At 45.4% G+C, this 25,865-nt stretch overlaps 1 protein-coding gene across 3 annotated transcripts in view; it reads right to left on the bottom strand.

Moving 5' to 3' along the window:
- Positions 1 to 804: 804 nt before the first annotated feature.
- The window catches only part of KIF21B (kinesin family member 21B), a 414,008-nt gene continuing 388,947 nt past the window's right edge, over positions 805 to 25,865 (bottom strand). For 2 of the 3 annotated variants that reach the window (XR_011282930.1, XR_011282931.1), the window contains 2 exons: positions 18,682 to 19,303; positions 805 to 4,101 (listed from right to left, as the gene is read on the bottom strand). Coding sequence is in view for 1 of the 3 variants with exons in the window: in XM_069633645.1 (XP_069489746.1) it covers positions 4,047 to 4,101 (55 nt within the window). In the remaining 2 variants the exon portion in view is untranslated. The remainder of the gene's footprint in view (positions 4,102 to 18,681; positions 19,304 to 25,865) is intronic. The other variant, XM_069633645.1, reaches the window with a different exon arrangement.

The raw sequence follows: 25,865 nt of genomic DNA, 5'->3' as shown, positions 1-25,865 counted from the left end.
CTGCTTATACTTATGTGCACTGCTACTTATACATCAATAGCCCTGAAACAGTATTGCATGTGTCTGTGTGCATATGTGTGTGTGTGAGAGAGAGTGAGTGAGAGTGAGTGTCCATGAGTGTACGATTGAAGATCGCGCACCTGTGTGTGGAACCTGATCAGTGTGGCAAGGAAGCATGCACTGGTGCCAAGGCAGAATCGGTTCTCTCCATGAATAAATCTTGCACTTCTAACGCGCTTATTGCTGTGACTCGTTTATAATGACCTTGAACTCTGCTACACAAACACTGTGTGTGAGTGGATGCTTTTAACCTACCTATTGCATTTGCAGTATTGCTGGTAATGAGGTAATGTATCCATGGTCCGACAAATGCATGTTATACTTATGTGCACTGCTGCTTATACTTATGTGCACTGCTACTTATACATCAATAGCCCTGAAACAGTATTGCATGTGTCTGTGTGCGTGTGTGTGAGAGAAAGTGAGTGTCCATGAGTGTCCACGAGTGTGCGATTGAAGCATGCACACCCGTTTGTGGACCCTGATCAGTATGTGAAGGAAGCATGCACTGGTGCCAAGGCAGTATCATTTCTAGGCGTGAATAAATCTTGCACTTCTAGTGCGCTTTTTCCTGTGTCTCGTTTATAATGATCTTGAAGTCTGCTACACAAACACTGTGTGTGTTGTGGGGATGCTTTTAACCTACCTATTGCGTTTGCAACATTGCTGGTAATGGGGTAGAGGGCAGTGATGTCAACAGCAGCTTTACCGCCACCAAGCCCACGTCAAAAGAGTTACCATAAATAAGAGTAGATTTAATTTATTTATTAAGACTAGTCAGGGAGGCTCACTCGCAGTCAAAAACAAAATGTACATTTTGGTTTTTTAAATACCTTTTTTTACACTATTTACATTTTTCCATATGTACTCATACAAAATAATATATACAAACTGTCTCTTTATACAGTGAAAATGAGATGTTTTTAAACTAAGCAAAACGACTCAAACATACATCTTTGCCAATGCTCACATTGCATCTACAGAAAGAAATATCAGTGCAGTTAAGGCACCTTTTAGCAACGATGCTACAAAAAGTGTGCACATATGTACATGTTTTATATATATTTTTTATACACACACATCTATATATACACATATAATTAAACCCTTCAACTGGGGATGACAGTAAAAGGTCACAAACCAAATATAGCCTGCCATATTACTGGTAACCATGACAGCAGTTCATAGTCCAGTGCATGTCGTCATGGCAACAAGCCCCTCTAACCCCAATGCACGAATCCCAATAACTACAAACATATTTTGTTTTATTTTTAAAGTGCATTATCACATCTCTCGCTTGCAGCTCAGCGATGTGATTGAGAGTGTAAGAAAAGCTAGCTCCCTAGTCTGAGAAGGGTTTAATTCACACAGCTCACGAGGTAAACAACGTGTTGCCTCAACTTCAGGAATGATAGTCTGCTTTATGGTGGCCAACCATCCTATTAATTTAAAAATGGAAACATTCTTCTTGGTGTTCTTAGCTTAAGATAAATCTAGCAACTACAATGCATTTCTATGGGACTCAGATATATTTCAATGCATTTCTATGAGACTTCAGGTCGACTTCAATTCATTTCTATGGGACTCGGATATACTTCAATGCATTTCTATTGGACCTCAGATTGACTTCAATGCATTTCTATGGGATATCAGATGTACTGTAATGCATTTCTATGGGACCTCGGATTGACTCCAATGCATTTCTATGGGATCTCAGATGTGCTGTAATGCATATCTATGGGACCTCAGGTCGACTTCAATTCATTTCTATGGGCTTCTGATCTATTAGGCCAGACTTTCCAATCTCATTCTACAGGGTCCTTCTAAACGTTATTGGATGGTTGACCATTCTATCTACGTGCCACGTATTCATCCACAGGTGGCAATAACATTTTCTGAGTACATTTCAAGTAGTTCAACATTATTTACACATGTAACCCATTAATGTTCAGTGCACATTAAGTAAAGCATAATTAAACTTCCCACATGTTGCCCTCCCCATCCTGTTCACTAAAGAAGCCTGTACCACGATTCTACTACTCAACGGTTCACAGCTAACGGACATCAAAGCCCTAAACAAGACTTGCAGAACTTCACATTTTAAGCCACGTAGCTTCCTCTTGTGCCTCTGTTTCGGAATACAACAAACTACAGTGTTTACGAGTGGACCAAGAGGTAAATCAGAAAGTCGACTTCTGTGCTCTTTCGCCAACTTTCCACGGTCAACTCTCAATTGTCTCTGTTCGTAATGGACACTCTTCGCTTTACATGTAGAGGTGAATGGAGGACCTGTTGCAACAGCTAGGATGAATCCTGATGCATGTGAAAAATAAAGCTGATTCCAAGGATTCACACTCAGAAGGCAAATTACTTTTGTTGGCTGATTTTGTTTGAGTGCGACCGGCCTGATAGCGGTTGCTTGTGGATACTTGAAGAAGTGAGGTCGTAACCAAATGGCACCTTTTCACCATGATACATTGTTTGCTAAATGTAACCTTGTGATGCTTTCAGCAAACGGTTCCAACGCTTGCAAGGGTGGGCATCCATAACCACTGCTGCTTATGCACTGGCTCGGCACTCCCTGTTAGAGGAACAGACAATAATGTTGCATACATTGGTCTTGTAAGTTGGGAAGCATTCCAAATATATTACCGGATAGAGTGGGGACAGTATTGTGCAACCAAGCACACATTGCTCTGCTAATGCCCTTCAACCTCACACTGGAACACAGGTGCATGCTGGAAATTGTCACAGTTGTTGTAATTCACACCTTTGTCCTTGACAAACTCATCCACACTCTAAATTTATGACACCATCCACACAAACACTCTCTGCCCTCTACTGTGTCTCTCTATGCTCTAAAAACTGTAAGACCACCACGCAGTGTCTCTTGATTTACACGCGCACATACACGCGCACACGTGCACACTTTGCCTGCTGTAAAAATATCAAAGAGTTCTCCATTCAAACCCCACTCATACATCCACTGGACAGCTGTAATTACATATTATATGGCGCCCAGGATCTGTGCAGTCCAGCTCAGTTGAAGACTCTTGAGTAAACTGTAGCCCTACTTGGGAGTACGATGGGAAAAATAAATCAATTTAGGAGTCGCATGGCCCTTCTTGACGTAGAGATAAGGACCACAATGCAGGGCTCAAAACCAAGCCAACTTCAATATATGTACGCAAGATGCAGGCTTTATGCCCCAAAGAGTGAATCAGACAAACTTGACAAATGCACGCTTGAATTTCTTCCAAAAGCTTGCCTTCCCCTCTCTTCAGGCCACCCCAGAATACACAATTTCGCTTCTCTGGCTCGTGTTTTCAGGTCCTCAATTAAAATGGCGTCCAGAGAATGCTGAATGGCACAATAACAGACTCCACGGCTTTGTTAGCTTTTGGGTGACGTTGGAATTTGGAAGAGAGGGATTTACCAGAAACTGATATGGGGATTGTAGCAAAATTGTAGTCTTTTTAGGTGATTTTGATTTTCAGATCAGTGGCAGTAAGAGGGCAGCTTGGAACAAAACCACAAACAATACAAGAGGTAGAGTGGGGAGGTCCAAGGGGTGGGTGATGGGAGGGGGACTGTCCACTGCTCCTCATTTGGTAAACAGAAATTGGTATTTATGTATGTTTCAGTTGTGTGCTGCTCAAAATTAGATTGTGCTCAGGGCATTTCAGCGAGGAGAAGAGGAGGTCCTTCAAGTTACTTTGTTCTTGGCATCTACGAGCATTGATACGGCAGGAGAGCTGGCTGTGCAAAGGTCCACCTGATCAACAGGTGCAAAACGTTTTGTGGGACTGACGTACTCTTCCCCGCTGCATAGCACCGTGTTGCTGCGTCGCGTCCAGCATTCCAAGGAGGACTGTGCTCCGCTCACGACTCCCGAGTCCTCAGTTACCTTCCTCTATCACCTTGGGTAAGTCCAACAGAAGAACGCGGTAACCCACTGGAGGTAACCAGTTGCATCCTTCGTGACACTAACCGGTCCCTTTGAGTAATCTTCGGCACTTCCAGACCTTGACGGTGAGATCGCTGTCAAGTAAACATAGAACAGCAGGATTAAAAGGGATTACGTCAAACAAGCTCACATTTTTAAGTACAGTTAAATAATATATTAAAATATACATATAATTCGCTACAACTAGAGCAATGTTGTTCCAATCCAAGCCTTTAGATTTTTTTTTTTTAATCAAGACTTTTCTATTCAACTTTCAGATGCAGATGTGGGAGAAGATTTGATGACTTCATTATAAGCCAATGCAGGGATCAGCAATTGACGGGTCGCCAAATGTTCTGGACTACAAATCCCATGATGATCCCTTGCAATGGACTTTGCTGGCTGGTGCTAGATGGGAGTTGTAGTTCAAAACATCTGAGGAGCCAAAGGTTGCATACCGCTGGCCTAAGAATATAAAGACGGACCGATCTGTTGTACGGGGCAACATCTGTAGGCACACACTGGCAAACAGTAAACAATGCGGGTGCCCCAAGTTTAGCATTTGTTTTTTTGTGGGCTCTTCGGTTGCTTGAAAGTTTGGGTTTGGCATTCTTCTCTCTACTAGGGTGTACAGCCTTTGGGCCCTCAGCAAGGCTGGATGCCCAGGTTTTCTGGGCAATTACTGGAATATGTATGCAGGCGTTTCAGTGGGGGGGGCGGCAGAGGCTGGAGCAGGAAGAGAACAACGTGGAAGGAGCAGGGGGCATCCATTTTAAAAGTAACCCTTTTTACATAATGGTGTCTGCTAAGGGCAAAAGGTCGAAAAATAAATCAAGGGGGGTGGGGCACGAGTGGCAAAACATTATTTAAGGTGGACCTTAAGAAGGGTGCAGCACGACATAAGAATCACAAGTTCCTAAGGACCCCTTAAAAGACACGTGGCCTATGGAACTAAAGGACTGCCTAACAGACACCTTCGAGTTGCAGTAAAGGGAGGTACACTGTATGTTAAAAGGAAAGTTCTTTAAAATTGATCATTGATCAAAAGAAAAAGATTTCAATATGAAAAAAAAATCAAATCATCCGAGGTCACTAAAGGTTCCAATCCCTCAATTATTTTGACAGAAATACATGATGTGTATGCAGTCATTATTTCTTTTAATAACATTCTATCAATTCAATATGTTGAAAAACTATATTATATTTTCCCTGCAGAGCATTACTGAACAAATAATCGGAGGTGGAAGTCTTGGGAGGATAGCTCAGGGGCAACGTGCTGCAAGACGACGTGCAACAACAAAGGTTGGATCCACGGGGGCGCGCTCAGAACCGGCTGTGTATTGAGCATTATAAATAACCCATTACAATGAATGAAATCCAGTGATTCCAAATTTGAGTGTTGGTGACATCTACTGGTTATGAGCAGTACTGCTACTCGTAATTATTTTCAATTACTTTTAGAGTGGGGACCCCTGGCAGATCCCTGGTTTGACGGCCATTTTTGAGCCCTGGAAGGGAATAGTTTCTTACCTGTAACTCCATTTCTCCAGCATTGGTATCTTTCATGGATTCACATGCTTAGAATATTCCCTGTCGTCAGGCTGGGAATCCTCGGTAAGTTATATAGACATTTTCCATAGCAAAAAAATTCAGACACTCTTGTGTCCTATCCACGTCATTTTGGGCCGCGCACGCCGGCGCCACTAGGACGTAGGGGTATATATAACTCCGCCCCCGCAGCTCCCTCAGATTTCAGCCCCCAAAGTAGTATGGGGGGATCTCTGGTTTGCATGCTCAGGGGAGGCCGGCGGGCGCATGTGAATCCATGAAAGATACCAATGCTGGAGAAATGGAGTTACAGGTAAGAAACTATTCCCTTCTCCAGCATTGGATCTTTCATGGATTCACATGCTTAGAATAGATTGTATAGCAGTATCCCCCAACATTGGAGGTGTGTATGCAAACCAACATCACAACAAGCACAGTGCTCACTTACTATGGCAACACATTACATTATAACATGTTAACTGTAAAAGACACAACACTTTAAAGCATAGTTGCCGAAGGATGCAACCCACTTGGGGCTTACCTTATTGGAACAGATGACGTAGTACTGCCCGCCCCATCTGTGTATCTTCAGCATGTTGCTGTGCGAGACAGTAATGCCAGGTAAACGTGTGTGGTACCGACCAGGAAGCCGCCTGGCAGATATCCCCCAGCGGAATTCCGGACCACAAAGCCGTCGACGACGATGTAGATCTCGTCGAATAGGCCCTTGGACGCTTTTCTAGCGGCTTTCCGGCCTTGGAATGACAATAAGAAATGGCCGAAGACACCCATCTGGATAGTCCTTGTTTTGAAATCGCTTTACCCCTAGCCGCAGGGCCATAAGCTACGAAGAGTTGTCTCGTGTCTCTGAAGCTTTGAGTGCGATGGAGGTAAAATTTCAAAGCTTTTTTCACGTCCAATGTATGGAGAGTCTTCTCCGCTACTGAAGACGGTGTTGGAAAGAATGTAGGCAACACTATAGCAGCGTGTTTATGGAACACGGAAGGCACTTTAGGTATGAAATGCGGGTTAGTGGCCAGCACTACTTTATTACTGAAAAACCTCAAATACGGAGGGTCGATCACTAGAGCTTGTATTTCCGACAGGCGACGAGCAGAAGTAATGGCCACCAGGAAAGCCAATTTCCAAGACAAGAATTTTAATGATGTCGATGACATTGGTTCAAAGGGGGGTTTCATCAGGGCTGCCAGGACCAAGTTCAGACTCCAGATAGGAGGAAACTTCTTCTTGGGAGGAAAGGTTCTAAACAACCCTTTAAGAAAGTGTTTAACTAGGCGGTCACTGAACAGTGGAGTGGAATGTCTCTTCCGAGTAAATCTCGAGATGGCAGCTAGATGCACCTTTATGGATGAAACAGATAACCCGTTATTTGCCAGGAGCAGCAAGTATGGTAGGAGTTGTTCCGGTGTGATCGCCCGTGGGACCAGACCTGGTTGGCCTGAGAACCATATGCAGAACCTTTTCCATTTGTATGTGTATGAAGCGTTCGTGGAAGGTGCCCTTGCGGCTTGCAAAATATGATGGCAATCCGCTGGAATCGCTAACGCGCCAAACTTGGCGAAATCAGGAGCCAGGCCGTCAGACTGAGGCTGTCCGGGTCGTGATGCCAATCGGTCTCTTTCTCCTGAGACAGAAGGTTGGGGATCTTCTGGAACCTCATTGGTTCTGCCACTGAGAGGTGAAGTAGATCAGAGAACCACACTTGTCTGGCCCAATACGGGGCCACCAGGATCACCCGACAAGGATATCTGTGGATCCATTCCAGAGTCCGACGGATGAGAGGGAATGGGGGGAAGGCATACAGAAACTTGCACCTCCACGGGAAGGAGAACGCGTCCCCTAGCGAGTCTAGTTGTGGCCACCTGCTCGCGTACTGGGAGCATTTCTTGTTGTCTCTTGTTGCAAAGAGATCGAGGGCCGGATGACCCCATTCCGCGAAGATCCGGTGCAGTTGCTGATCGTTCAGTTCCCATTCGTGTAGACAATTCATCTCTCTGCTGAGAGCGTCTGCTTGCACATTTTTTACTCCTGGTAAGTGGAACGCCAACAGATGTATGTCGTGTTGTAGGGCCCAATGCCAGATCTCCTGGGCTTCCGTCGACAGGCTCCTGGAGGGAGTCCTCCCTGCTTCCGTAGATAAAACATGGTTGTCGTGTTGTCTGTCATTATTCTCACCACTGAGCCTTTTATCTGTGGCAGAAAAGATTTTAGGGCCCAACGCACTGACCTAACTCTAGCAGGTTGATGTGGAGGGAGGACTCTTCCGATGACCAACGACCCTGAACCTGTAAGGAGTCCAGATGAGCTCCCCACCCAGTTAGAGAAGTATCCGTAACCACTGTCTTCTGGAACGCAGGCTCCAGTAAGGGCATTCCCTTCGTTAGGTGTATGGAGATTCTCCACCATTGAAGCGCCTGCACGAGCTGGCCGTTGATGGTCAACTTGTCCGACCAGCGTCCTCGAGACTGTGTCCATCGATCCGCCAAGAATTCTTGAAGAGGCCTCATGAAGAGGCGACAGTTGTTTATCAAGGGTATGCAGGACGACATGGTCCCCAGCAGGGACATGTACCTTCGTACTGACACTTTGGTGTCGATCTCCCATTCCAATGCCTTTTGTTGCAGTCTTTGAATCCTTTCGGGGGATGGCTTCACCAGTCCCGACTGTGCGTGGAACTCTGCTCCCAAAAAGACCAAGGTCCTTGAAGGCTTTAACGAGGACTTGTCGAAGTTCACTGCGAAGCCCAAATGTTGCAGGAGGGCCAGGGTGGCATCTAGGCTTTCTTGTGCCCTTTCTGGAGACAGTCCCCTCACTAGCCAATCGTCTAAATAAGGGTACACATGGTGACCTTCCTTTCTGAGCCAGGCTGCTATTGGAGCCAGACATTTGGTGAACGTCCTGGGGGACGATTTTAGGCCGAACGGGAGGACCTTGAACTGATAGTGGGTTCATCCGACGACGAACCGCAGAAATCTTTTGTGCCGTCGACGCATCGGGATATGGAAGTATGCGTCCTGAAGGTCTAGTGACGACAAATAATCTCCAGGTTGTATCGATAGGATCACCTCCTGAAGCGTCAGCATTTTGAATTTTAAATTCTTGAGCAGTTTGTTGAGCACTCGTAGATCCAGATGGGACGCCATTTTCCGTTTGGTTTCTTGATAACAAAGTACTGGGAGTACACTCCCTGTCCTTTTTCTGCCACCGGGACCAGTTGTATTGCCCCTTTCTGCAGCATAAGCGCCACCTCCTGTAGCAGTACTTGAAGGTGGGGCTGGGCCGAGAACACCGGTGGAATGTGTGGTGGCTTGCCCTTGAACTGTAGAGAGTGGCCCAGATGAATCGTGTCTAAAACCCATCGGTCTGTTGTTATGCGCTCCCACTCGTCGATGTGACGAGACACTCAACTCCCCAGGACGCCCTGAAGCATGTCATTGTTGGTTCTTGGTTTGTTTATCTTTCGTCGACGAAGAGTAGGCACTCCATCGTCTGGAGATCTGGTAATCTCTTCCTCTACATGATGATTGGGCCGCACGCCTGTAGCCTTGGGACGAGTAGGAGGGCCTGCTGAAACCTCGGTCTCTAGATGACCCAAACCGGGAGTTACCAGAGGCCCCTCTGAAAGGACGAAAGGAACGAAAATTCCTACCACTCTGTAGGGCTCTGAGTGACCGTGCCGTGTCAGTATCCTCTTTCATGCCCTTCAAGGCTTCATCAACTTTTTCACCGAACAGTTGTTGCCCTTCACACGGCATATCCAAGACTTTATATTGCACCTCTGGTCTGAACGTAGTGCACTTGAGCCAGGCTTGTCTACGTAGAACTACGCCATTATTGATTTGCTTAAAACCGGACTCAGCTAGGTCGACAGCAATATTTATAGCATGGTTGGAGGCCTCCTCTCCTTCCCGCACTAGCAACATTGCGGACTTTCTATGTTCCTCGGGCAAATGCTCCAAGATAGGAGCCAGTCGGTGCCACATTTCCCTGTCATACCTAGACATAATCGCCAAGGAGTTGGCTGCTTTTACCGTCGTCGCGCCGACGGACAGCACCTTCTTGCCGAAAGCGTCCTGTCTCCCGGCCTCGTTGTCTGGAGGGGTCGTGCATTTATGTTGAGACCTGGCCTTTCTCGCCGCCGCCGCCGATACCACCGACTCCGGCGAAGGTTGAGACATCAGGCACTTGGGAGTCGATTCCGGAGCCTTGAACTTCTTCTCAAAACGACCTTTGACTGCCGGTTCAGAGAACGGGTGCCGCATGGTCTTCAGGCCCTCTTGCCAGACATGATCCAAAATCGGGATGGCGAATATGGATTTCCTTCTCTTGCCCATATGATCAAAAAGAAAACAATCATTTTTCTCCTCTTCAGGAACTAGGCCAAACTCCGAACACGCCTTACTCATCATGGCATGGAATGCACCCACGTCGTCAGGCGGCGATGGATGTGCCGGACTTCTCGGAGCTTTCACCTCCGCTTCAGAGTCCCAAGTTGGGTCCCTTGAGGGGGATAGTGAGATGTCTGAACCTGATCCCTCAGGGTCAGAGTCTTGTAATTCTCCTTCTTCTTGCAGGGTAGGACAATCTTCCGGCGCGTGGGAAGCGGCCGTAATCCTGGTCGCCTAGCGAGGAGCTGGGCCCGGCTCGTCGACGAATGGCGTAGACTGTATCCGTGTCGGGGCCCCAGGCTCGGGTATTTGTGTGTCCAAACGCTGCAACAGTTTCTGTAGCGTATTTAGCACCTCCAAGGACAGAACCGCCTGGGGGTTCAGTAATGACGAGGTAGTAGGGATGGAACCCACACCCAAAAGCGACATTGCGCTGGTCAGTTGCAGACCCAGATTGGTTGGGCGCGCGACTGTGTCGCGTTCCTCGTCAGCCGACGAGATGGAGAAAGTCGCCTCTGGTTGAAGCAGGGCCTCCGGCGGGACGGGATCGAAGACCTCCGGCTGCCATCCCATCGACGGGACCACCGTCGACGATATGTTTCCTACCGCCGCAGTCTGACATGCGGGAGGAGCCGCCGATGACACAGGCGTCGACGAGCGGGCAGTCAGCGAAGCCAATGGCGCAGGGCCTTGAGGTGTTCCCGCCGCTTTTGGGGCCGACTTACTGGACGCGGCCTCTCAACTCAAGGTAGACTTATGACGGTCTCCTGAGGAGGATTTAGATGATTCTTTTCTCTCCTTTTTAGATGAGGAGGAAGAAGACGGAGCCTTGTGTGAAGATGAGGAGGCTTTCGAATGTTTCTCCGAATGTTTCTCCGAGGGTCGTCTTTCGGCCGACTCCGAGGTTCGTTTCTCGGCAGCACGTGCCTTCTTCGTCGGGGGTTCCGACTTACTTTTTGAGGCCGTGGAGCCCACCTCTGATGCCGGGTACGCACCCGCTCCGTCGTTGAGCCAATCGACCAGGCGTCTTTTCCGATCTTTGAGGGTTTTCTGGGAGAAACCCTGACAGATTTCACAAGTGTCCGCCGTGTGGTGAGGATGAAGGCAGTAAATGCAGTCCATATGACCATCCCCCTCGTACACCTTCTTAAGGCCGCACGTAGCACACAGACGAAACAACGCTTTTCCAGACATTCTCTTGAAAAGAACAGTCGCAGAAGAACAGCCTAACCAAATAGTAGATACGCGAGGTAATCCCACCACTTTGGAAGACGGTTGAAATCTGAGGGAGCCGCGGGGGCGGAGCTATATATACCCCTACGACCTAGTGGCACCGGCGTGCGCGGCCCAAAACGACGTGGATAGGACACAAGAGTGTCTGAATTTTTTCCTATGGAAAATGTCTATATAACTTACCGAGGATTCCCAGCCTGACGACGGGGAATATTCTAAGCATGTGAATCCATGAAAGATCCAATGCTGGAGAATGGATGAACACCTGTTTGCTCCACCCCATCCCATGCCAGTCTGTAGTAGCACATACATGGACGAGGGAAGCACGTTTTATGTGAAAGAGAAAGTTAACTCTTTAAATGCCTGCATTTGTGAACCATTCAACAAGTGACACATTTTCATAGGCTCTTTTTCCAAAATGCTGATGTAGCTCTCAAGAATTATAACTAACTTAATGGGTCATTTTCATATTATGAGCCGCTTTGAAGAGTTATGCATTTGTACCAAAGACATAATATTCTTTAAAAAAGAAAAAAAACAGCCATACATGGTATGCCCATTGATACTTCCTTCCTCCTCTTATTTATTTAATTCTTTTTTAACAACGTGCCTAATACTGTACCCGAGTATTATTTTTAAGCGCGATCAGGGATTCAAACCTCTGTTGCTCAGCATGGTTTTGCTTCCAAGACCAGCACGTTGCCCCTGTGCAATCCTCTGACTAAACACTCTTTTTATGACAGGGATCCCCAGGAAAGAGAGGCACTGCCGCATTTGCCAGATACGCAGAGTAGGTAAAACTCCTTAACACGTCCTAAAGGAATGTCTCAAAATGGGGCACCTTTGCATGCAGCATCTGGCTGAATTCGCACACAGAGTCGTTCTGGAGGCGCTGTCGCAATACATCGAGCAGGTCCCTGCGGCTGGCTATATGTCAGATATGGATAGAAGTCAGTGGAGAACTGCAGTCAATCCGATGGTTGCGGTTTGTGGGGGCCAGTGTGATGATATGTCATACTTCAAGCCCATGCAGGTGTATTCTTTTATTTTTTGGGATTTGTATGGATGTGTATTAATGATTGCTAGCACTGTTTTATCTTTTTATTGATGTTTGTATTTTATGTAATGTGTAAAGTATACTAAGACACATTAAATACTGTATAATATTTTATTATTTGATCGCTACAAAGTGATCCCCAGCTATGGAAAACCCGAATTGGCAGTCCATAAAGCACACGTTCACCCCCGAAGCGGCATCTTGGTGCTAATAACAGATGTTTATTGTTACCCAACTTAATGGTACTCATTTTATCGACCTCAGAAGGATGAAGGGCTGAGTGGACCTGCCAGGATTTGAACCTGTGACCATGAAGTCAAACACATAACCTTGCAGTGGATGCATTAGTCCACTGAGCCGCAGTAGGCTCAGCCTGTACTGATTGATGTTCCTTCTCTTCAAGCAGCTCTAAAACAAACGCTGTGTTAAATGGTTAAGACAGGCAGGTCTTTAGCAAAGCAAATAGTAACTCTATACATTTTCAAAGATGCTCGTGTGTGGCAAACTCCGCCCATGAGCAAAGATGTTTTTTAGGCCTTTGTCATTCAACTGGTCCACAGGTGTTTCTTAATGGGATTAATCATTGAGCACAGCCCCATAGTTGCCAATATGATCCATTCCAATCTCTAGGTGCTTATCCACACCTGATTTTTTTCTTTGCATTCTAGTAGTTTTGCTTTTCCCATTACAAAAAATACAAGTCCGAAAATGCAAAAGAAAAAACAGTCCCACGGACCCTACACGCTAACTTCTCTATTCTTCCCATCTTTCCAAATTTCTTGATCCGTCTTTAACATTGGCCAATGCCTCCTTTGCACGTTCAAAATTATGTTCGCGGGGAAGAGAGCGGGCCTGATTCACAAAGCGTTTCTCAGTGGGATATTACCATTGAAAAACGCCTTTGTGAAGGCTCAGCATCTCATCATTTTAAACAGTGAGCACTGACATCCCTTTCACCATGCATGATATGATATGCCATTTATAACGCGCCTGTACACAAGTGTTTCTAGGCGCATAAGAGAAGATGCTAGAATAGCTTAGCAGGTTGAGGACCGGCTGCGGAAAACTCTCTGCAATCCGTAGGTTACATGCTTGAATGCCAGAGAGACCAAAGCCTTCTGAGTTTGATGAAAGCGGGCATCACTTAAACTGCTCACGTCCAGGTGTTGAAGCGACGATTTGCTTGGTGGTGTTGACCATAAATATTGGCGAGAGGGTGAGCCAGTTCAACTCTGATTTAAACCTATCTAACCAAAAAGGTATCACTCAGTTTCAGTGAAATGAAAGCGAAACTTACCATATGAAAGATGTAAACAACAGTCTGAGTGTCTTGGATGAATAACAAAAGCACCCTTTTGCTCTACGCAGTTCAAAACCTTGAACTATGTTACTGTTTAAATTTAATTTCTATTGATTTTCATTTGTTATGCTTTTTATCTGATTTCATTTCATGTGACATTTTCTTCATCCAGTCTTTTTTCTAGTACTTAATTTTAGGTTGAATCAATTTAAACTTGATTCGAGACAATTGCTGCCTGGGACCCGAATTAGCATTGATTTTAACCACAAGTGAACCAAAGCCGGTCTCTTAAGACTCACTTGAAATGCCCAGCCTAGTCCTCTCTCTGGGGGTTCCACTGATTTGAACTGATTGAAACCATTATTTGTAAGATCCGAGCATTTGACTGGATGGGGCATTAAAAGACTTATTAGGATAAAGCCTCAAAGACTGAGGCAGAGGTCATTTGCCGAGGGCCATAAGTTGGGGAACGGTCATTTTCCCAAGCCATAATGAACCCTTTGAGATCTACACGGCTATTGGTGCATAGCCGCTGACAGCAAAACACGTTGGCGAAGCAAAAAGCGATAGTTTAAGAGCAAATAAAGTAAATAGATAAACTGTGTTAGCAAATTAAAGGATGCTTTCTTTGGTAGAATTCAAACTGCAAGGATATCTTCATAATTTTTTTTTTTCGTTAACCATGAGCATAGGAATTAGGCATAATGTAAAAATAAACAGTAACATTATACAACATTTAAAAAAAAGTAAAACATTTTCCTATGTTCCCTTTCTCTTTGGTGCATTCAATTGGACAGGTCTCTGAAATTAAGATCCTCCAAATGTGGGTGCCTTGCTGTAAGAAATCCTGCAGGAAAATTGAAAAGTGTTTTTCTTTGTCTTCTTCGGACGCCAGAATGTTCAGAATGCGGTCAATATCAGCCGTTATTGAATGCACTCCAAACACTATGATTGGCGGAGTGGAAATCAGTAATGATCTTCATGTTCTGATCATGGTTAGTGAGATTCTACATCCACGGCTAACTAACAAGTCATCCTCGGTGTGGCAAGGGCTGCCGGAGTCAGTCCAGGTTTACCGTGGATTCTTTTTTTTTTTACATAGGTTGTCTCGAGACCTCCAGAAGCTATTTTGAATGGCTTTATGGGCAAAAACGATTTGTCGTGGTAGAATGCTGAGCCACAGCCACAGTGCTGTCAAGATGTGTCCATGGACAACATTGCTAGTGAGACCTACTGTGAGCGGAGACATGCGGCTGTTGCAGTATTCTAATGTGCCCCAGACATACAGAAAAGCTAAACTGGCAAAGCCCAGTCAATAGTAATGCACATTTCAGGCAGCAGTAAGTCACAGCTGCCTAATTATTAAACAGCAGAGTGGGTCTCCTCCCACTGATACAGGATGCAGAAAGACTAGCTCAGAGCCTTTGGGTTTCCAAAGTCTTTATCCTGCAGGTTGTTCACGCCTTATTGCAACATCGCATTAACGCATTGAGCTATCTTGTACCAATAGGTCTTCTTTATTTTGGGAAACATTCCATTGTATCAACTTCATGGACCTTTGGACATACTATAAAGCCTGACTTCAGAAGAGAAGCTTTAGGCTGGACTGTACACTGGGCCTCATTATGACCCTGCCGGCCTGGTAAACAAGTGCCAGTATTTACATATACCAGCACTTTACCGGTCTGGCAGAGTACAAGTATGCCGGCGGGGGTAACCTGACTTTATTCAGGCAAGAGCTGGAGGTAACTCAGATCCCCACCTGCATAAAACAGCTGGTATTTTCGGCACTGGTATTGCCAGTGCCAAAAATACTGGCAGATCCCCCTATCAAGTGCTATGGGACTCCATGGAATGGGATTTGCCGGTTGTTCTGCCGCCTTAAAATCCCGATATTGCCGGGATGTCAGGCGGACGAAAAGGTAGGTGTGTTTGCCAATCCACCAGGATACCGGCAGACCTGGAATAAGGCCCACTGCTTCTTGTGCCAAAATCTCAAAATTGGTTTGTGTCGTCAATTGAATCTGGGGAAAAGCAAACACAGCAAGGACTGAGATAAAATAGAAACAAATGCTTTTAATTCCTGCATTGAATTTTTGGTCAATACCACTGCTTTCAAGCAACTATCGATCCAGAGCGAAGAATCAATGTGGAAATAAAAGCAAAATGGCATCCCACGCATTTCCGATGGGGTCATAAAGGATACGCATCGAGTAAGGGCATCAGCGCCTTTCGTCACAGTATCACTGCCCTCCTACCTCAGCTTGTGCAGGGAAGTTATGAGCAACCGTTCGAAAGAGGCGGCCCTATGCTGCCGCCATTCTTCTGCTACCGGGTACTGGGAAATTACGACACAGTTGTCCTTCCGCGGTTCAGTCATACAGTGTCAGATGAGTGCATGTTGGTTTGGTTACAGCTCACAAATATTTTGTAATCTTTTTCTAAAAAAAAAACAGATAGGGGGTCCTTTTCCAAGCTGTGGAGTAAGGTGTAAAACGAAGGTGTTAGCCATTTACACCTTGCATTTACACTCCAGGATTTTGTCATGGCCTGCTAAGGTGTAGCGGGAAAACAAGCGCAGTTTGCATCTCTGCTTTGTTGTCCTTCTCTGTCTTGGGCGAACACCAGGTTTCAAGCATGCATGTCATTTTTATGCAGGTACAAAACCAATGGATTCCTATGGATTCTGCCATGCACTTGCTCTTGCTAAATAGCAGGGGGATTCCATAGGAATCCATTAATAAACACAACTGGCAAAGCGTATTATGCAGGCAGTGGATTCTTTTGCCAAACGGAGGGTAAAACTGGAGGGTAAAGGTGATTTTGCCTTGTTTCACTCTTCAGTTTTGCATTCTCCCTTGCAATTTGCATTCTATTTAAAATGAGCCCCGTAGTGTTAAATTCACAAAAAGCAATGCAAATAGAAAAAAGCACAGAAGAGACATTTTCTTATTTGCATTTCTTTGAGAAATGCACAGGTCACCTTATTCACACATTTTGTGAAAAGGGCACATCTCTTTTGTGCACACGTGATGAGATGCACTAGCATGTCTTATTAATTATACCAACACATATTTTCAGAATAGGCCTCTTACTGCCGCTAAGTGATTTTTCCAAGGTGCAGTGCTCATAACATTGCAATCCAACCTGACAAAATGGGATTCCTCTAAGGAACATCAGAGTCTATATCATTAATGCCTGCGAAGTAACTGATTCTGTCTCTGCCCTACCGGCCTTTCTGAGGTCATTGACCTACAGCCCTGAATTCTCCCTGTTTTTAAATAAGTAACCTCAGTAGTCTGCATGGAAGCAAACTTAGCAGGATGAATGCTTATGCACCGAGAATGCTTGACTGACTTTTCCGGAGCCCTATAGTCCTTTCACAGGTCCAAGTCTGCTATGAATTCTCTATATTGTGATATTATAAACCTCTATAATACTCAATGAGTCGACCGGTGCCTGATTAAACCCAGACTCTGGGATGTCTGACATGTGCCTGACTCTGCTATTATGACTTGCAATATTGCAAATACCCACTTCAACTTTACTATTAGAAGGATGAAGGCAGAGTTATTACCGGATACAAACATGGTACCTGCAGGTTACAAATCGATCTCTGCAGTAGGTGCATTAATGTACTCAGATATCTTACTGAAGAATTTAATGTGCTGTCCTACTTGGGTAATATTCCCAGGTGTGCGCAGGACTCAATATTCTCTTGCAACTGGCTCCAGGGCCCATCTTCACCTGACTCTTCCTTTCCCCTAACCTTCTCTCCCTTCCTGAAGCTACAGTTATTTTGTGTATGCTTTTGCACCAATAAATCAGCCGAACCGGCCAAACTTCTCACAAACTTTACAGAAATGTTATCGGGGATTTGAACAGATTTGGCCAGGAAGAAAACCCTGCAGGAACCTGCAAGCCTACTGGATTCTCACTAGAAGTTATCGCAGACACCGACGAATCACTTTTAAGAAATTTCAGTCAGGCTTAATTCGTTTTCAGGTGCAGCTTTTTCTCTAAGATTGTACCTGTGGTTTCCATTCCTTTTTTTCTGGCTGTCGTTGGGATACTGTATGGCGATAAGATTGATCAATTGGCCTGTGGTGTCTGAGTGGGGTGTAGATTTCTGGATTTTGTGAGTCGCAAATGAGCTGAGAAATACATCTTTAGAGGAAAGGACAATTCTGGCCTTCTGGCCTAGAGGGGTGCTGGCAGGTAAGCCATTGACACGCTGCTGGCTCACCCTCTGCACTTTGGCCATCGCAGGCCTTCTTCAAATAGTAGCTCAAAGGGGTGGTCCTGCAGAAAGGGAAGAATGACTTTCAGGACAGTAGAGAAGGAAAATGGAGGAAACAAGACTTACCAACTAATGTTAGTGAGTAATAGAAAATGCATGAGGTTCTCAATCTTTTTGATGGGTGCATGGGGGAAAATTGCTCAACAAGCTAAATTCCACCTTAGAGTGCTGGGAGGATAGCTCAGGGGCAACGTGCACGCCTTGGAAGCAAGACAACATGAAGCAACACAGGTTTGATCCCTGGTCCGTGCTTAGAAACCTCTGGGTATTTAAGTGCATTATAAATATGCAACTAAGACAAAAACAAAAAATTCTGTAACAGCGCCTCGATGCCCCCGGGCTGTGTGAGTGCTTTAAAAATGCAAATAAAATATATATTTTTAAAAGAGTGCTTGGGGTAAGGCTTGCCGGTCTTAGGAGTGGATGGCTACTCACTGGGATGAACTTGAAGCCCCACTGCCTTCTTGGAATGTTAGACTGCAAGTTCAAAGCAGTTTATTGCTTGAACATTTTTACTGTAAGCATCTTCATTTTGTTACATTTAAATTCAAGACAGTGGGGATCGAATTAAGCTAGTGAGACAATGAAAGTGCCTGTTAGATCCTGCAACACAAAATGATAATAACGTTTCTTTGAAAGTCATGGGAGGTGCATTTAACTGCGATATCAGAGCATGCCAAAGCTTGCAGAAACAAAAATAAAATACAAAGAAAGCTTATGAGATGGGTTAATAAAAGGGCACTTTCAATTAGGATTTGTTTTCTCAGCATTCCAAACAAATATTCTTCCAAAAGCATAAGATAAAAACAAATTCAGAAAGTCCCATACCGTTCACTAGCAGCTCAGTGTGTGTGGCGCATACGCGGAGCAAAAAAAGAGAAGGTGGGAAGGGAAGGTAGACAAAGAGAAACAGAAAGAGTGTGAATGAAAGAGAAGGGAAACACAAGAGGAAGGAAGGTGTGTCAGAAGGAAAGGAGGGCAGGGGCTCTGCAGGAATGGCGAGAGATTGGCAGGAAAATGAGTCCACGAGAAAGGAAGGGAGGAAAAAAAGACATTTGATAAGGAGACAAAATAGAAACAGGAGCAGAAAACTAAAAACAGTGAAAGAGAAAGAAGAAAGGTAAGTCAGAAAACAAGAATGTAAGGGTGGGGGGGTTCGAATAAGAAGAAAGCACAGCAAATAGATTCAAACACAGAGAAAACATGAAGGGTAAGAGGGAAAAGAAGGAAACAAGGAATTAAGAAACATACATACAAAGTAAACATATGGAGAAAGAAATAAGAGGAAGATGACCAAGCTGGGCAGAGCAGAGGAAATAGAAAGTAATAAAAGAGAGGGGATGGAGAGGCTCAAGGAAGGCTGGATGCACGGCCCTTGATGGCAAGGACCCGTCTCGGGAGGCAGGGGGTGAGCCCAGGCACGTAGCTCCACACCTTCACCCGACAGTCGCTGTGGGACAGAAAGGAGGAAAGCAGAGAGAGGGAGATGGAGAAAGATGAGAGTGAGACCACGGAACAGATGGTGCGACAAGACTAATGCCTAGGCAGCTACTGACACTGGGGCGTAGGGGGCGGCACAGAGGGATCTCACACAGTGACCAGCCAGGACCTGCTCTGGATATACTTAGGCAAGACCAACTACGGATGGCCCACCCTGGCACAACACCTGAGGTCAAGGTAGGTAGGGAGGATAGCTCAGGGGCAGCGTACTCGCCTTGGAAGCAAGCCGACACGGAGCACCACAGGTTTGATCCCCGGGTCCGCACTTAGAAACCTCTGGGTATTAAGCGCGTTATAAATAACCCATCATATCTAAGGTACTGATCCTATGCATCGATATGGGCCTGATACCTTGGCAGATACTGCTTCTCAAAGGCAAAGGAATATATAACTGGGGATATACGGCTCCTTCAGAGAATAGATGATGCCCTCAATAATAAGATACAGAGTACCTTTGTTGGCCAAACTAGGGATGTTACCCAACATGGCAGGTCTTGTGGCAGAGGAGGGCGTATCTCATCCAATCCCTAGGCAGGTGCTGCTCCTGGTGCGACACATGACCTCTTACCTGAGAATCAAGCAGGACCTGCTATCACGGGCCAAAGGGCTGGCAAGTACATTTACCTGCCAGATCCTGCCGCCCTGACGCGGCCAATGGTATGCAAATCCCACGCATTGAACTAGCTGCATGGGTATGCAGTGATAAATTTGCTGCAAAAATGTCGCCTGAACAAAAAATCGTGGCAAAAATGAAGTGGTTTGACCCGTTAAAGGTATACCCCATTACATCATTTAAGGGGAGCACGGGTTGCGGGGGTGTCCCTCGCTCCCCTTAAATGGTATAATGGGTCCAGGGGTTGCAGGGATGTCACCTGCATCCTTTCCATGGATTGCGGTGGCAAAACCTTGGCCTTTTGCCGTGATATTTTGTGTTCACAGCCATTTTTGCCACGATTTTAACACATGGAACCGCTGCACGTAAGTATCTTTGCAAGGATCCATGCACAAAGCACGCTGAGGAGTTTAGCTAAGGTATCAAGAGTTTGCAGAGCATAGGCTAAGAGGCATGGGAAACCAGAGGGGAAAGGTCAAAGAGCAGGTTCATCGCCAGCACTTTTCCTCAGACCCCAATGAGGATGAGAAAGAAGCTGGCGGTGGGAAACAGATTTTAATTTATAGACAGCCAGCTGTACCCTGCAGGCTAGAAAAAAATATGTTCTCACGTCCCCCTCGAACCCATTCAATTTTTCGCATCAACAAAGAATGGACCTCTAGGCCCACAAGTTACATTTAGAATCATAGATGTGCATGCTGGGAGAAATCTACTGGTTACCAGCAGGTGGCAACAGAGGACGCACTGCAGAGAAGAATGGACGTGGCACCTGTTGTATTGTATTGCATTGTATTTTACTTGTCATTGTATAGCACCATTTTACCATTATTACAGTTTCAATGCGCTTAGTGGGAATGCCCTCGGGGACCGATATCCAGAGTGTTGGCGGTCATGGAATACGATTAGGATACATGTGTGCATTTGGCCAAAAAGGCTTAGCAAGGCTGGCCAGGCTCCGGTAGAGAAGCAACCTCACAGTAACATGGCTGCGAACCGTGAGCCAGTTCTACCAGTTGGCCCCAGGCGCTCTACTTCTAAATCAGGGGGGGATTTCACAGCAGAAATATACACAGGGGGGATCAGCTGTCACACTTGGATTAATATCCCTTTTCCTCTGTGTTTTCCCCCTTATCGTTGATAGTAAACGGACCACAATTCACGCATCACATGTTGTAAGGGCTGTTCACCCTTACAGCCATCTGTTGTACGCCTGTAACCAAGACGATATGCAGCACTTTGTTTCTTCCCGAGGCCAGGTTTGTGCTCAATAAATACCCCAAATAAAACCAGAAATTCAAATAAACATCAGATGTGGGCAGTGTGGTTGCCTTAAGGAGTTGATGGCAGAGTGCCAGCATGTCATTTCTAGCCAGTATGTCATTTCTAGCTGCAGGAGATGTAGAGCGGGACAAATGTCTGAACATATGTCTTGTATTAGCACCGATAAGGCGATGAATGGCAGATGCCCAACCAATCAGGTGGCCCAGAATGCAGGCTCTACCTCATAGTCACTTGCTCTAAGAGTCCCCTGATGAGTGGGGCGGCGCCATCTTCCCTCCGCTTTCCTCGCGCTGGCCCCCAACGCACTTCCTCGTGCTCCCACCCAGTAAGTATCCTCCAGTGCTCACGCCCACTCTTAACTGCCTGCAACATCCCCGCAGTGTCCTATTTGCTTCGTTCATCAAGCTCTTTCCACCGGGAATTAGGCCCATTTAGCGCAGTGCAAAGAGTACTCTTGCAGTGCAAAGTGACTTTGCACTGCAAAAATACACTGTGAATCAGGGTTTTTGTTGACAGTGCAAAGTCACTTTGCACCAGTGCAAACAAATCCACGAATCAGGCCCTAGAAGTCTTAGGGTGGGAGTTGCAAATTGAGGTGAAATAGCAGAGATACACCCTGTTTTCATGGCATTTTTAACTCATGCTTACAAATTCCATATTGTGGAGCTATGAAATATCTGTCGATGAATTTACTACCGATCAACTCATTTAAAATAGAATTGATAGATAAGATAGAGATGTGTAAAATCGAATTCCACAGCTGATTTTAGTTTTCTGCTTTCATATATAGTAATTGCAAAATTGTAAATATTTCTCAGATTACCAAATTGCCTGCTGCACATGATTTCTGAGCCCTCTCCTGCCTTCAAAAAATAAAAATTACATTTTCCCCCTCAATATAAATGTAAATTGCAGACTTACCATGAAAAAAGGTTGCTGCAGAAAAAAAACAGGTCAGCAAATAATGCCATCAACAGCTAATACATAATAGGAAATCCCAACATTTGGAGGACCTAGATGGGGACCACCTCATGTAGGTTTAGGCTCCAGAGGACCCCGTTTTTGGATAGCCCTGTGGGTTTAGCATGGAATCAGAAGACGCATTCTTTGGGGGGCGGAGGGGCTGGGGTGAAGGGTCTTACGATGCATGTTCCCAAGCTTCCATAATCTCAACAGAAATGTTGCAACTGCATTGGAGAATCGATGAAGACAGCCGTCATTAGCTGTAGACCGGGCCAGATACGCTCCGGCACAGCACTGAATACTTGCCAAAAAAACGCTACACTGCTACGAACCTCTGTGTCTATGGCAACATGGACAGTGCGCGTGAGACATGTCTAATCAAAAACCGTCTCTCATAACCATGACGATTAGAGATACGATATGATAGGTTATTTATAACGTGCTTAATACCCAGAGGTTTCTAAGCGCGGACCTGGGGATCGAACCTGTGGTGCTCTGTGCTCTCTTGCTTTCAGGGCAAGCACGTTGCCCCTAAGCTATCCTCCCGAAACAACCCAGAGGGTAAACAAAAGATTTAGGACCAGGCTCCGATCCAACTTTCCCACCTACAGGGTCAGACCCAGCCACTGATGGCCAAAAGAGTTCTCGAGTACCCCAGCCAAAAATATTGGCTTCTGATTTTGGAGAATTCAGTTGCATTCTATTGGAGGCCATACACCAGGGGTCTGAGACCTGTGCCTTGCCCGGTGGTTTGGAAAAGACGCCATGATCCATCACTTTTGTCAGGTCTGCCTGAGGCTGATGGGACTTGTAGTACAAAACACCTGGAAGGGCATAGGCTGTAGACCCGGTTTGTTACCTATTACCGGGCAGATGATCAACACAGACACTACTACGAGCACCCTAACTCCTCCGTGCAGAGAAGTAGTTGGAGGTCATCCTCATACATGTAAAACATGTATACTCATTGTGGAGTCTGTCATGTGAAACTTTCTGCCTCTTTCATCCCAGATCACAGAGCAGAACATATATAGATCTGGTGTTTTCAGAGCAGATCTTCACTGATTAAATTGCTTTATCGCCACCTATCGAGCACTGATTGCAATAGCATGTCTGTGCATTGTAGCATCAACTAACAAGGGCTGGATTACAGACTATTTTTCTGAGTACAAATTAATTTATAATGATAAAAATAACTTGTTATTTATATAGCGCTTTTATCCAAAGCACTTTACATAGAAAATGTTTGTATACAATTACTGCCCAATCAAAATTAGTATTAATTTTGTCAACCTTGGAAGGGTGAATGGATGAATCGACCTGGCTGGGATTCAAACCCGCGACCCAGCAGCGCGCGTTTAACCCACTGAGCTATCTTACCACCTAAATTTGAGCTAGAAAAGAGAGCATAGTTGGCTGGTGCAAACATTTCAAACGATGCACAAAGCAAACCGTATGCCACAAATTACCAATCTGCGCGCAAGCAGGGTGTACGTCCAGTACAACCCTATTTGCATATGCAAAGGTAGGTTGGCCGGAGCAATGGCAATGGAAAGGCGATGCAAAGGAGGGACAGACCTACAAAAGTAGATGGAGCATTCTCATAATAGTAGCAAGTCACTTGCTCGGTGCAATTTGCATTTGGCACCTAGGAACAAACGGAACTTATTTTCAAAATGTTCCCCTGAAAATGTTCCACTTCCCCTACCGTCTGACAGCACTTGAGGAGAAAAAAGTGTAATTGTATTGGTTTCACTTTTTACCCATGAACACGCGCCTGGAGAGTTACACTTCTTCTTCTTGGAGCTTGTGTGAATCAGAATGGAGCTGGGGATTGTGGGAGGCGCATTTGCGATTCTTTGATCACCGGCAGCCTCATGCAATTGGTCTGAGGCGAAAGTGCGCAAAATGTGGCGGCTGCCCTTTGCATGTGCTAAACATTTGTTAATACCATGAATGAAAAGGGTGTACACTAGTCAGCCTTAAAATAGCTCAGTGGGTTAAGTGCTCGTCGCTGAGCTCTGTGTGTGAACTGCAGGTTGCATTTTTGAATGCCAGCAAGGCTAACTCATCCTTTCATCCTTCTGAGGTCATTAAAGGAGTGCCAGTTTCAGTTGGCTATTAATCATTATATTTAAAGGATGTTGTTTGTACAGCGCTTTGGTGAAAGCACTGCATACATAATAATAAGAATCTTATTATTCCAAAAATGGCACCTTTTTAAGAGTCAATTATTTCTCTTTTTTATGGATTAAGAAGAGATGCAGGAGCTCGGATTTATAGAAAAGCTTTGAACTATTGGGGGCAGATCCGTATGATAGAATAGAACCAGTGTAAGGACCTCATAGCTGAACTCATAGAGAACTCATAATTATCTTGCAGCTCCTAAGGTAAAGGTTGTGCACCCAATGACACACCAGGAGCAACAATTCATCATATTCCCAACACATCCAGGGGGACAGGTCAAAATGTACAATTTATGGGGGGTCCTGCTCCCGCCTGGTTTCCTACCCCCACCCTCCCTAAACCCTTTATGCAACAGTTAGCTGCGGTACATGGAGCAGAGATAACAACCACCCAACATAGCCACTGCATTTCCCCCCCCCCCCCAGCCCCGATTCATGTAACATTCTTCATTCCAACCCCCGGTCAACGGCCCCATATTACAAGCGCCGCCCCCTCCCCCCCTACCAATGCAGGTGTGGTGTTAAGTTGTTTGAGGTGCGATGGGAGGGACCATTAGATGTCCATGTGCAGGTGGAAAGGCTGGTCTGCGAGTAGTGTTTTTGCCCATGGGAGCTGAGGGTGTCAGTGGAACGGGAGAAAAGCAGACCTGCAATAAATGAAGAAGACCCCCCTACACCGATGGAGCACAATGGAGAGGTTTTGGGAGCACGAAGTAGGCATTTGGTGTCACGGTATTAGTTTTATGACGGTACCATAACCTTCTTGCCAAATGACGGTATATCATGGTTATCGCGGTATAGCAGGTGGAGTTAACTAATCTTAACAAATATTTTCTAAAAGGTCATAAATTGTCAGATTTATCATCACAAACAAATCCAGGCATCAGGGCCAGAATTGGGCTTTTCAACATACTTTCCACTGAAATGCCTTGCTTCCACCAAACACAAACACACGTGTGGCGAGGGGGGGTGGGCCTGCTGCAACTGGCAAAGCAAACTGAATAGCTTTTCTTAAGTGGTCATTTAGGCTTTTAGTTGCCCCACTGGCTACTGGTGAAGATGAACATGTTGCCATCTTGATAACCTGCATGCCACAGATCAATGGAGTCTGATGGTAGTATAGGCTTGTGCGCATACACACACATGCACTCTCTCTTTACGTTACAGCCTTTAGTTTACTTGCAGGCCAAAAGGTGTTCAGTAATCAGAGACATGTTACCCTTTGGTATGGCAGCAGGGAATACCCACAGAAATGAGTAAATTTTGCAGTGTGACTTATTATATGTAAATTCAATGATAGAACCAGGGAAATCCCCCATTGTCATAAGTTTACAAAACATTTTCCATTATAAATATATAAACCCCAAAGCCCCAACCCAAAGTAAACCCTTTTCCTTCTTGGCACTGTATTTATTCTTCCTATTGCTAACATATTGATTTTGTGTCAGGCACGTGTGGTTTATGGAATG

The sequence above is a fragment of the Ambystoma mexicanum genome, chromosome 13 (assembly GCF_040938575.1).
Source record: "Ambystoma mexicanum isolate Mex_15411 chromosome 13, UKY_AmexF1_1, whole genome shotgun sequence".
NCBI lineage: Eukaryota > Metazoa > Chordata > Amphibia > Caudata > Ambystomatidae > Ambystoma > Ambystoma mexicanum.
The sequence above is the reverse complement of the archived record's forward strand: the minus strand, read 5'-3'. Positions and strand labels throughout refer to the sequence as shown.